Source organism: Falco biarmicus, chromosome 1 (genome assembly GCF_023638135.1).
Source record: "Falco biarmicus isolate bFalBia1 chromosome 1, bFalBia1.pri, whole genome shotgun sequence".
NCBI lineage: Eukaryota > Metazoa > Chordata > Aves > Falconiformes > Falconidae > Falco > Falco biarmicus.
Genome location: NC_079288.1, coordinates 25,849,181 through 25,861,913, shown reverse-complemented (window position 1 = coordinate 25,861,913; position 12,733 = coordinate 25,849,181). Strand labels below are relative to the sequence as shown.

Genomic DNA, 12,733 nt, shown 5'->3' with positions numbered 1-12,733 from the left:
TTGCCAAGGGAGGAAGGGAAGCCCTTTCAGAAGGTGCGAGGTGTATGAAGCTAGCATGGTTTGATCAGCTGGATTCCAAGCATTCGTATTTATCCAGCGGTGTGGTGACTGTTGTCTAATAGACATGTCCTGGAGCTGCTGCTTCTAAGCTGATGGGCACAAAACCTGATGCTCTGTGGTTCTGCTGTACTAGACCTTGTAAAGGCAAACACCAGTGTTCATGCTGGCTCCTATAGCCTCGTCGTAGTTCAGACTGTTTTGGCAGCAGCTGTAGAGCGCTGTGAAAGAGAGAAGGGATGGATGGTTTGCACAAAGGCGCGTGGATGGGCAGATTTTCCATGATTTCCGGCCAACAGTGCCATGCCTGCAGCTGCGCTGCCCCAGGGTGCCAGCGGTGCAGCGAGAGCCGAGAGCCGGGGGTGCATCAATCTCACCATCAGCTGGTGGCCTGCTGCAGCAAGAGCAGAGATGCCCAGTCAGCAGGACGGGTGGTACTGTGCAGCTGTTTTGCTTCCTAATGACATCTCTTTCAGCTGAGTTCCTTCAAAGCCTGGGTGCGTTGGACGTGGGCAGAGTGGCCCAGCGCTGGCCACCCATGCTCCCTGCTTGGCTCCCTGCTTGGCAGAGTATGTTCAGATCTTTGCTGCATGGCTGGGCAGCTGCTCGCAGCGCAGGACTCCCTGACCCAGAGCCCAGCACAGCCCCCCTGGTGTGCTGGGCATGTGGGAACAGCACAGGGACAGGAGATGGATGGGTGTCATTAGAGCGTGGTTTTCAATTGCAGAAGAGCCTGTCTACAGCCGTAGACGCGCTCTCAGTTCTGGGAAGCTCCATTAGATGCATTCTTTGGCACGTTCACCTATTTCTGGAGCTTCCTTTGAAAAACACAAGTTGAAAAACACAAGAAAAACACAGCTGGAGTGTCCACCCAGGTGGCAGAAGCATTTTACCAGTAGCTTTGGACTGAATACGCCGATGGGATAGGGGCATACTCTGTGTGTACTGCAGTTGTAGCCTGTTTTGTCATGTTTTTCTGGTAGTTGTTTTTTCTAACATAAGTCTAGATATGTTTAAAGGCAACATAGAGCACTGAAGATACTGTGATCACAGCCTAAGGGTTTTAGAGTAGTTTTTTTTCTAAAATCTCTTCTTCAAGGAATCATATAGCATTCTTCTTCCACTGTTTGATCATTTTGTTACAGACATAATGACTGAAAAATCTGTAGCAGCAGTTTATTCAAATTACCAAATTGAGTCAACTGGGTTATACAGTGGTATAAAAGTAAATATGTGACAAAATGGTTTCAGGCAAAAAAAAAATATCAGAGGAGAAAGTAACTTGGCATTTGTAATGGCCATGACATATAAAGGTGTAGTAATACATCAGTATCAAAAGAAAGCTTTCCTACAGGTAGCAGACTGACCTTCCCTTAGTGCTGGCTGTTGAAATGCAGGGTCAGGGGTTTTGGGACTGTATTTTGGACTGCTTGTGCACTGCCTGTTACCCAGTTTTTCTGTACGCCAGCCCACAGATTTCTGTGTGCAAGCCCAAAACACCCAGATCTCTATCTCCAGCGTAATACACATGTTTAGAACTCTTTGGTTCTGCTTTTAGACTGTCCTTATTTGCACATGCCATCCCCAATACAAGAAAGCAATTGTGGAAATGTTGGTCCTTAGGGATGGATCCACGTGTCAAGCTCCCCTAGGGTGATCCCGGGCATGCGGAATCCTCTGAGGGACCTTGTTGTCCAGGTCTGTCAGATGTCTGGGGGTCACTGCGGTTTGTGAGTCTCCAGCATTGACAGGTGGCCCTGGAAGGCAGAAGGGGGAATAGAGAAAGGGTGGGGATGGGACAGGGGGGAGGAGACCCTGTATCTCCATCTGAGGCGAGGGGGATCATGAGGAATCTGGGGGGCCCAAGGGGCAATTTGGTGGTCCTGGGGGCAACTGGTGGGTCTAAGGGTGAAAGTATGGGACCACGGGGTCAACTGACTGTAACTGGGGCGCCTAAGGGATAGTGGGTGTTCTGGGGACAAGGGGGAATGGCAGGGTCTCAGGGATAATTAGGGAGTCTGGGGGCAGCAGGGAAGCCTGAAGTGGTGCTGGGTGCAAGGGAGGTGTCCTGGAACGGGTCAGAGGACAGTGGGAGTCCCAGGGGGACATAGTCCATGGCTTGCAGTCTATCGGGATTTTGGTTAAGGTTTACCAGGTCAGGAGGACTCACACCAGCAGCAGCACGAGCGCCATGGAGCCAAGTGCCAGCCCCAGCAATAGCATGTGGCGCAGGCGGGTCTTGCTGTGGGGCCAATGTAGCACAGCTCTGAACCGAGCCTGGAGTCTGTGCTCGTCCTCCACACTTCCCTCTGATACTGTAGAGACACAGACACCTCGGGTCATGGGGCACTGCTTCCCAGGGACCAGGTGTCCTTTTGTAGGACCTGCTCCCGCCACAGACCTCACTGCCCTCTGGGACCCAGGCATCTGGGGGTCCCTGCTCCACCCCATGTGCCCCACTGTCCCCAGAGAAGCCAGGCATCAGGGAACACCTGCTCCACTACACCTGTCCACCATGGACCCAGGTGTACTGGCACCCTACTCACACCCCATGCACCCCCCGCCCATGGGCCCAGGTGTCTGGGGTGCTACTTCACCCCACACTGCTCACTGCCCCCAAGGGTACTCAGGTGTCTGGGCGCACCGTTGAGGTAGAAGTACTTGCGGACCAATGGCTCATAAACCTCCCCCAGGGAACAGGCGATGGTTCCTGGAATGGGGTCATGGATGATCAGAATGCGAGATCCCTCTGTGCTTCCCTGCAGCTCCTCAAACAGTGTCAGGTCCTGTGTGTACAGCTGGGGAAGGGGGGGAACACATCAAGGCAGCCTGGTCCACCAGGTACATGAAACAATATACATGTGCATGCAAAGGCACACGTGTCCTGCACATGCTTGTCATGTCCCGCGTGATGAAGCATGCTTCTTGTACCCTTTACTCATGCATGTGCATGCACCTTATGTCCCACGTGCTCCTTGTGCTCTTTGTATGCACAGAGGGATGCACAAGCAGAGCAAAAGCCACTTCCTTGCCACACGTGTGCACACAAGTACACATGAATCTGCAAACACAAGTGACCTGCCTCTTGCTTGTGTGCACCTTTCACATGGGTCAGCACTTGCTTGCATCCTGTGCATGCTTACACACGTGCTACTTATATCTACTGTATAAGCCATACCTGTATCTATGGATTGTCCTTATGGCAAGCGCACAACTGTGTGCATGCAGGCCTTGCTACCCAGGCCCAGTCCTCTCTTGAATGTCTGTGTACACCCTTGCACAAGCATATATGCAACTCACGTCCTTGGCAAACATCCAGGTAACGGGCAGGCCAGGGAGGGTGGCAAAGGGCACAGAGCAGTGCAGTGTGACGGTTTCATCTGTTTGGGCCCGCAGGACCTGCACTGGGAGCATTGAGAAGCATGTGAGTTCACATCTACTCATGCACTTACAGGAATGAATGTGCTCCTGTGTGACTACAAGTGCTCACGTGCTCGCAGTAGAGGTGCACAGGCATGCACCTCAGCACACTGCTGTGCGTTCATGGTGGGCCCAGCAGGCATGGCCACACATGAGGAATGGCAGTTGCCCCCAGAGACCTGGAGGCACCCAGCGCCGGGGTGGGACTTAGACCAGCCTGGATGCCTGGGTCTACCATGTCCCCATACCTGGGCAATCCAGGGGAAACTGGCAGTCCACGAGGCGGCAGGTAGCACACTGGAAGACGCGAGCAGCTGGCTGGTATCCTAGGATGGAGAGACTTGCTGGTCCCATGGGGATGGGAGATGTATGAGGCGACAGAGGGTGGCAAGACAGAGAGACGGGCACTCACCACAAGGCGGGACACAGGCTGGAGCTGGTGGAGAGGAAGCAGCATTAGACTGGGGATCACTGGGGATCCGCATCCCTGTGATGAGCTGTTTGGGCTCGTCCCTTGTCCAGCCCAGATGGGATCCCCAGGGGTTTCTTCAGGATGGGGGTGCCCAAGGTGGGGGTCCCTGGGGTGTAGATGTCCATGGTGGGGGGGTCTGTGACAGTCCCTTTAGTGGGGGTCCTGGAGAATTTCCAGAGTGGGAGTCTTGGGTGGGCGTCCCCACTGGCCCCATACCTTTCTCCAGATGGCTCAGCTTCGCCCAGATTACGTTGACGGCTGCCTGTAGAGACACCTCAAAGGGCTCTGTCCAGAAGGCCAGGTAGACAATGTAACCTCCCTCTGATCCCCAGAATCCCTCCTCAGACCCCACAGATCCTCTGTACTTGCCTCAACCCCATATGTCCCTACTGGAGTTCCATATATCCCCAAATACCCCCCCAACACCCCGCCCCTCCCCCCAGAAGCTGTATACCTTGAAGCCCACATACCCTCAGGATTCCCCAGCTATCCCCTTACAGCCCCAGACCTCCATATCGTCTTGTATTTCACCACACCCCCCATTCAAGGCCTCCGTGTCCTATCCCCCATGACCCATGTCCTGACCCTACCCCTCACATGTCCCACATCCCCTGCTCACTCGTCTTGCTCTGCTTCTCCAGAAAATGCAGGGCATCCATGACGATCTCCCGAAGTACATCACGCTGCCCCGACCCTGCGACCAGTACAGGTGTGCTGAGACCAGTACAGGGTTGGGATTGGAGGTTCAGGGATGGGAGGGTCCAGTAAGGGCTGGGAGTTCCTGGGGGTTCCTGCAGTCCTGATCAGGGTTTAGGGATACTGGGGAAGGGTCAGATATTCTTGGGGATTCCTGAGGTCCTAGGTAGGGCCAGGGTGTCCTCAGTGTCCCTGTTCTGGTTTGGGTGATTCTCAGGGTCCTAGGCAGGGTTGGGGTTCCCAGAGGTCCCTGAGGTCCAGGACAGGACTAGGGAGACATTGGCATTGTTGGGAGTCGTAGGGTGCCTGTCTGGGGTGGGTCCCTGGGGTTTCTGTTTAGGAAAGGGGTCTTCAACTGCCAGGGATCCCGTGTCAGTATGAGGGCATCGGTTGAAGTGGGAAACCCCAGACGGCTCTGGGATCCTGTTCAGAGTGGTGGTCCCCCTTGGGCTGGAGGTCCCTGGTGGGATGGAGGTGCCGGTCAGGATGGGGAACCCATGACGCACCCACAGTGACAGAGGAAAGTGGCTCAGCAGCCTGGGCAAGGGCCTCAAGGCAGCGTTGATGTCGAGGGTCCTTGAGGGGGGCCCCAGTAATGTCATGGCAGAGCTGTTCCCGCTGACTGGGAGGCCCAAAGCAGAGCAGGCAGGAGTGCACCGCAGGGAGCCAGGATGCCAGGGCCACCCATTGCCGCAAGGCAAGCCCCCCTGCCTTGATGCCTGGGTTTCCAGGGAGCCTGGGAGCCAGCACCCACCACCACCCCATGGCCACAAAGTACAGCACCCAAATGCTTGGGTCCCCAGGGAACTGCACGGTTCCCAGGTGGAGCCCAGGCGCCTGGATACCCAGGAGACAGTGGGGTTCCCAGGTGGAGCCCAGGCGCCTGGATACCCAGGAGAGAGCGGGGTTCCTATGTAGGTCCCAGATACCTGGGTCCCCCCTTGAGAGGAGTGGGGATACCTAGACATATGAGCCCCCTGGGGTGTGTCGGCTGGAGAATGGGCTCCCAGACCCTCATTTTGGTCTCCCCAGATTTTCTGCCTTCAGTCCCTGCCAGTCACTTTACTTGGTGACCCAAAATCCCCTCTATTTTGATGTCCAATTCCTTGCCTTTGTCCCTATGACCCTGTCCTGTCAGCACCCCCAGTCCAGTCTCTTGCAGAGAGGAACTATGCAAGGCTTCTCCTTTTCATTCCTCCATGTCCCATCTCATTAACACCTCCTTGCTCTTCCACCCAGGTGAGCCAGCCCGATCCACGGTAGAGCGGCAGATCTTGCTGCACAAGGGGGTTTCCTAAGGCAGGAAAATGCCAGGGCAGCGGAGACACCCACTGAGAGCTGACAGCTCTCATGAAAGATGCTTTCAAGGTCTAGGCATTGCCAGAGCAACCGCAGCCACCCCACCCCCATAAAAAGCAGCCTATGGAGCACTAGTGGCCAGGAGCACTGCCAGCAGAGCAGGCCAACTGTGTGGTGATCAGCCAGGGTGTGCGCAGCAGTTTGCATGGCAGTTTGCGCAGGAAGGGCGTCATCATCCTACCAGCAAAAGAAGCGAGTTCAGTTGGTGGTCATCACTCTCCCAGGAGGAGCTTGGCTATGGTATCCACCTGGAAGAAAGCTCTGTACTCTGCACTCACCAGGATGGATGTGGCAACCCAGAGAGAGCTCCGGTGAAAACATGCAGGCATCCAGGCCTCGGGCTGCAGGGCATGCAAGTGCCTTTCATGGATGGCAGTGGTGAGAAGAGCTCTGTGGGGTGTGGACAAGTGGATGGTCTGCTCAGCCTGGTGGCAGAGCTACAAGAGGAAGTAGAAAGTTCAAGGAGCATTGAGAAGTCTGAGGAAAGCATAGACTGGTGGAACCATGCTCTGCCCTCCATGAGACAGAAACAGGAACAGCCACCAGAAGAAAATCAAGATCAAGGGGATCCTGTATCCTCCCTCTGCTAGGCTGAAGGTGGTGGTTTAAAGGGTAGGAGTGAATGGAGGCAAGTCCATGCTCGGGGTGGCAGGCAAACTCTCCTTGGCCACCTCGTCTTCCCAGGTGACTCTGTACAACAGGTATGAGGCTCTGGATGTAGACGGCCAGTCGATGGATGATGTGGATGACAGTCCATCTACACCAGAGGTATTGCCAAGGTCAGAAAGGAAAGAGCCCTTCCTTCCCCCTAGGGATGATGTTACAAGTGCTGTTGGCATGAAGTACAGGGACCAAGCAGAGAGGACAGTGAAAGCCTGGTCTGGTGTTGATGTCCCCCGGCTGAAGGGGACGAGGTGCCACTCTCCCGCGCGGGTCTCCCTGTCAGTGCTGGCTGTACTTGGGGAAACAGCACCATCCCTTTGCAGCCATGTTTTAGGAGTGCCTTTGCAGCGAAGGCACCGTGGAGCCCACGGCTGGGTGTCCGTGAGCAGTCAGCAGGGCTGGGGATCCTGTCCGGGAGCCACAGGCTCGCTGTGGCATCCTCTGCTGTCCTGGCTCATGCTGGGTTAGACCTTACCTGCAGGCACTGCCCCGCAGCCCAGAGGTAGCGCCCGACGTGTGCTCTGAGGTCAGGGTTATCAGTACGAGTTGCACAACGTGTGTGCGGGGGCCAGGGGAGGGCAGAAGCTGGAAGGGTCCCCAGCCGGGTCAGGTCAGGCAGCCCCAGACTGGGGGCTCCAGCTCAGACTTGGCTCTCCCTTCCTGAGGCAGGGTCTGCCCTTGTGCTCCCACGCATGCACATGAAGACCCCCACCCTGAGGTCCAATGCCTGGACAGGTCTCAGCCCCTGCCCCACGTTTCCCCAGAGCTGCCTTGGACAGGCAACAGCCCTTTGAGGTCCCACAGTGGTCTGGGGCTGCAGAGGTCCCGCGAAGGCGATTGCCCCACAGGAGCAAGGGGGAGAGAGCCACCCTGACCCCAGCTTTGCTTTGGCCACGAAAGCGGTTCCCCCGCCCGGTCCATCCCCACCTCTGCAGAGAGCGCAACGGGGTGAGGGGCGGCGGGGATGGGGGTGCTTCCAAAGCCAGCTCAGCACCCAGGCGTCCCAGGTGCCAGAAGTGACCCCCCCATTCCAGGTGTACCACAGGCCTGTGAGGAGTGCAAAACATCTACTTTATTAAAGCTGCCGGCCAAAGAGCACAGCGGGTGGCTCTGGGGCATGCCCAGCACAGCGGGTGGCTGTGGGGCATGCAAAGGTCTGCTGGAGAAACTGCTACTTCTTGCCACGCTGCTTGCTTTTCATCAGGAGCAGCCCCTGCTTCTTGATGCCCTCCCGGGTGAGGACAAGGCCACAGGATTCGTCATCAGAATCCAAGGACTCTGAGGAGAGAGTGGAGAGGAGTGGGCTGTGGAGGCTCTGTGCGCTCGTGTCCCTGGGCAGAGCCGGCACCTTTTGCAGGGCTGGTGGCATCCCAGAGAGCCATCGTGCGGAGCCCTGAGGCACAGGCACTGCCGACTGGCTCTGCCAGCCCCGCATCCCAGGGGGACCTGCAGAGCCTGGGGTTGCCACCGCTGTGGCCCCTCTTCAACACTGCTGGCGCTTCCCAGAAAGGCCTGGAGCCAGGGGGTGGTGGGTACAGCTCCCGCTTTGTTAAAAACACAGTAGAGAGCTGCCAAAAGCTCGTGGTCTCCCCCAAGAACATCCAACAGGAGGAGGCCACAACCAGGTGATTTTGAAGCCAAGGCTCTCCCTCCTTGTCCCACAGCACCTGGGACAAGCAGCTCGTGGGTTGGGCTCTGCTGGGACAGTGGAAGACAGGCAAGGATGTCCAGGAATCCCCACGGGCAGGGGCTGGGATGGTTGCTGTGGCACGTGTCCTCGCTGTGCTCTCCTACCTTGGCCGCTGCCTGCGTCCTCCAAGGAAACCCTCAGGTTCTGTGGGTGATCCGCAGTGGTGTTCTCTAGTAAATTACGGACCTCGGCAAAAATCTGTGGAAGACACTCTGGGTTACTTGCTGAAGGGGAGGTGGGTGTTCCAAGCCAAGGGCTGCCCCACCTCGAGGTCCCCGCGCGGGGCACACCCTGCAGTGCCCCGTGCCACCGGGGGCTGAGCTGCTCCATGGCTCTCCCCTGGCGCCACCTCCATCCTGCCAGCTGGGAGGACGCTTGGGATGGGCCGTATGGGAAAGCCCCGTGCGGGTGCCCAAAGGCCACAGCAGGGATGGAGCCCCCGCGCACCTTGTTGTCCTTGTTGGGGCTGCGCCAGTCGTGGGGCAGGCTGGCCACCCGCTGCACCAGGTAGCGCAGCTTCTGCTCACAGTGCTGCAGCTTCTCCTCCACCGCCATGGCCTTGACGGGATCCTCCTGGAGTCAGAGAGAGAACAACCACCTTGGTGGGGAAAACGAGCCACGGCGGGGGGACAGTGGCTGCGCCAAGCGTTTCCACGCCGTGCTGCTGCACCACCGGGCAGTGGCCGGGGCCAAGCTCACGCCAGCCCCATGTGGGTACCTGGCCGGGCACGGTGATGCCCTGCAGGCGGACGAAAAGGCTGTCGATGTCCTCTTCACATTTCAGCAGAACATCCTTGCTCCTCATCATCTGGGCCCGCATGTCCTCCAGCCGAGCCTCTTGGCACTGCAGTTTCAGCCGCAGCTCCTCCTCCAGCACCCTGGAGCCAAGCACATTCACATCCATACAAGTGCACAGGGGGGGCAGGAACACCCTAGAGCTGTTGCAAAAGCTGCTCAGGTTGCCAATGCAGAGCAGAGGTGCTGCCTGCAACCCAGCTCCACGCTGCTGGTACCACTTCCCACGCCAGGCCAGAAGCGGGGGTCCTCCTGCCGCCGCAGCGGGAGCTTTGGGTGCTCTGCCAGGCCCAGAGCTGGGGGAGCCCCCTGCTCAGAAAACCTGGCGGCACAGGAGGGGTGGGCGGCTGCAGTGGGACGTGGGAAGGGGTGCCCTGCTGTGTCGGGACACCTGGCACACACGTGTCCCCCCCGCCAAGGGCCGTGGCCCGGTGGACACGACTGCACACCTGCTTGTGTTGGAGGGCTGGTGAAACTTCAGCTTAGCTAGGTTCAGCTCCAGCTCGTGCAGCCTCTCCGCCAGTGCCCGCTTCTTCTCCTCGCCCTCCTTGATGCACTGCTCCAGGTCCGCCGAGGACTTCTGCTGTTCCAGGAGCCTGCCGGGTATGTCCTGGCCGGGGGAGAGCACGAGGACTCAGCCCCCGGTGCTCCTGCAGGGTACAGGACCCAGGCCGTGGCCTCGGGGAGCCGTGTGCACCATGGACGGCTGCAAGCTCATGTCACGGAGAAGTGTGGTGCCATCCCTGCCCGCCCCAGAGGGCCTCTGGGCGTCTCCCGAGGCAGAGGAGGGCAGAGAAGCCCACAATGAAACAAGGCAAGCAGAGGGCTCTCAGCTCCCCGGGCCCTGAGCAGCCGTGGGTTTTGCCAGAGGGGGGGGTCACGTTACCCAGATCCTGGAGCACTGCAGCGCAGCCTTGGCCTGCTGCATCTTCTGCGTGACCCTGGCCTCGTGCTCCATCTGGGACCTGACGGCCTCCAGACTGGTGCCTGGGGTGGGAGGGAAGCGTCAGGGAAGGATGCCTGCGGCTGTGCCCGCGTCCCACCCCCCTGCACCCTGCCAGGCACTCACCCACGAGCTGGTCCTGTGAGGCCGGGGTCGGGGAGTCCACGGTGAGCTCGTGCCTCTCCTGCTGCAAGGATGTGCATTGTCACCCCCCACGCTGCTGACAGCCGGGGGGAGCTGGCCCTGCAGGCCCCCGACCCGTGGGGGGCCCGGCACCGATGCCTGCCGTCTGCCCACAGCCTGGCCTGTGCCAGGACCCCCAGCTCACCGCTCTCAGGTGCCTTTGGTACACGTCCTTCCGCCACCCTGTGTCTACAGAGACCTCCTGGGTGGCCCGGGAGCGGTACATGCGTGCTCTCTCCGCAAGGATCCGGCTGCGCGTCCTGTTTGCGTCCTCCTGGAGCGTGTCAGAGAAGGGAGAAGTGGCTGTCAGAGCTGGAACGGACCTTTGGCAGCCAGCTGAACTTGTGGGATGGCCAGGGTCAGCAATGACCAGCCCCGCCGCCAAGTAGACAGGCTGGGAAGGATAGTGGGCAAGGAGGGCTGGCGGGTGGAGCGTGCTGCCTTCGCCATAGCTGGGGCTTCGGGCAGGCTGTCCCCAGCCCCAGGGCAGCCCGGCCCAAGAGCGACACCCGGGAGGAGCTATGGAGCCATCGGGGTGCTGTGGGCAAGCCCAGCTCCGGCTCTTTTGCTCTTGGTTGAAGGCACACTCAGCAGCTCCGGGGCACATGGTGCCGTCGGTGGGCTCTGGAGGGTGCAAAAGGGCCCCGAGGTGCCCCTGGCCATCTCACCTTGGCTCTGTCAGCGGCTTTGCAGGCCTCCAAGGCCATGAGATCCATGTCCTGGAGCTCCCTACCATACAGCTCGGCCATCTTGCACAGGAGGTCCAGGTGCGGAGGCAGGTGGGCCAGCTCCTGGGACACAGGGAGCCACAGCACGTCACCCCAGTGAGCCCCAGGGGTCCCCCGTGCTGTGACAGCAGATGGAGGGGAGCAGGAGGACCTCTTTGATCTGGGAGGGGGGGCGTCCCACCAGCGTTGCCCCTGGGGCACCTCCTTGTCTCTGCTGGGGGAGCAGGTGGCACGATGGCACGGTGGGGAGGAGCTCACCTTCCTCAGGACATCCCGCACTGCCAGGTACAGGGCAGTCACCTTCTGTCCAGTGTGGACTTTGAGGAGCACCTTCTCAATGTTTTTCTCCAGCTGGCAAATGGCCTGGGGCAGAGGTGGGGGGGTACAGGGGGTGACCCCGCATGCCGAGCCCAGAGGCCAGCTGGGGGGTGCAGGGGCTGGATTAGAGCCCTCTGCAGGTGCTGCCAGCCCAGGAGGGGGTCCCAGGTACCTGCGCCTGTGCCTGCTGCCGCTTGTCAGGCATCGCAGCATCCTGCAGCTGCTGCAGCCGCCTCTGCAGCTCCTCCCGCACTTGTCTCCGCTGCCTCACCTGGTGCAGCAGCATGTTGCAGGTGTTCACCCGTTCATAGATGTCGGCCTGGAGCTTCTCCTGGGCCACCTGGATGGGCATGCGAGCATTCAGCAGGCTGGAGGCAGAGCTTGCTGGGTGCCCGCGGCACAAGGGGGTCCTGCCTGCAAAACTGCCCCCAGGGTGGAGCTGGGGACACCGGACTTAGGGGTGCTGCCTAACTGAGACCCAGGGCTGGGCGTCAATCGAATCCATCAGTGCCCCAGCTGCGGGGGTGCCAGAGAGCAGCAGCAGCAGCAGCAGCAGCACCCCCCCCGCACCCGCCTGCCGCTGGCCCTGCAAGAGGCCCCCGGGCAAAGGCAGCTCTGCGGGGCCAGGGTCTCTGTCACCGCAGCGGGGCTTATAACCGCGTTGTAACCTCGGGACGGGCAGTGAAGGGCAGGGCAGGGACAGCATCTCTCTCTCAGGGATGCGGCTGGAGCTGCAGGAACCCGGGCAGCCCTGGGCACACACAGGCTGGGACAGCCGGGAGCACTGCCGGGACAACAGATCTGCTCAGGGAGCTCAAGGAGGATCTGCACGGGTGGGTCCCGCAGTGGAAAGGGACCCGTGGGACCACACACAAACACCCCCCGTTGCACCACACCAGCCCTGGGGGGCTGTCCTTGTGCCGGCACCAGGTCACTCTACCACCCACCCTGTCCTTCTGAGCCTTCCCACAGCCCCAGCCCCCTGCAAGCAGCCCGGGCGCGCTGGGCCCTGTCTGGTTGGCCAAAGTGGCCCCCAAGGACTTTGGCGCTCTGCAGGTCGCAGAGACGCTGCGTCTGTTGTGCTGTGGGCACGAGAGGGGCAGAGAGAACAATCACCACCAGCCTGGGGCCAGTCCCAGCCTAGTGCTGCCCTGTGCCGCCCGCTCCCGACAGGGCCAGCGCCAGGCAGGGGTAGAGCAGGAGGGACCCGACGGTACCTGCTGGCTATGGCCCCGGGCACGGACGTCCTCCTGCACAGCCTCACACAGGCGGGGGAGCCGCTCTCTGGTCCCACTGCGCTTTTCCTCACGCGGCTGCGTGCAAAACTTCCCGCCTTGCTCTGGGGGACACAAAGGCGCTGTTGGTACCGTGCAGGACAACGCGGGGACCAAGAGCCACCCGCCCGCCCC

The 12,733-nt window shown here is 59.8% G+C and overlaps 2 protein-coding genes across 2 annotated transcripts; both read right to left on the bottom strand.

The window, feature by feature from the left end:
* Positions 1–2,645: 2,645 nt before the first annotated feature.
* Positions 2,646–5,410, bottom strand: LOC130159136 (sperm acrosome membrane-associated protein 6-like). Its single transcript, XM_056360411.1, has 7 exons — positions 5,152–5,410; positions 4,569–4,643; positions 4,166–4,234; positions 3,890–3,913; positions 3,726–3,803; positions 3,358–3,461; positions 2,646–2,855 (listed from the first exon to the last, which is right to left on the bottom strand). The coding sequence occupies exons 1-7, from the start codon at positions 5,408–5,410 to the stop codon at positions 2,646–2,648; spliced, it is 819 nt and encodes a 272-aa protein (XP_056216386.1).
* Positions 5,411–7,717: 2,307 nt separating this feature from the next.
* On the bottom strand, positions 7,718–11,755 carry LOC130159056 (coiled-coil domain-containing protein 183-like). Its single transcript, XM_056360228.1, has 10 exons — positions 11,497–11,755; positions 11,265–11,369; positions 10,871–11,069; positions 10,424–10,590; positions 10,222–10,282; positions 10,039–10,139; positions 9,590–9,762; positions 9,076–9,235; positions 8,462–8,930; positions 7,718–7,945 (listed from the first exon to the last, which is right to left on the bottom strand). The coding sequence occupies exons 1-10, from the start codon at positions 11,674–11,676 to the stop codon at positions 7,839–7,841; spliced, it is 1,722 nt and encodes a 573-aa protein (XP_056216203.1). The 5' UTR covers positions 11,677–11,755; the 3' UTR covers positions 7,718–7,838.
* Between the last annotated feature and the right edge of the window lie 978 nt (positions 11,756–12,733).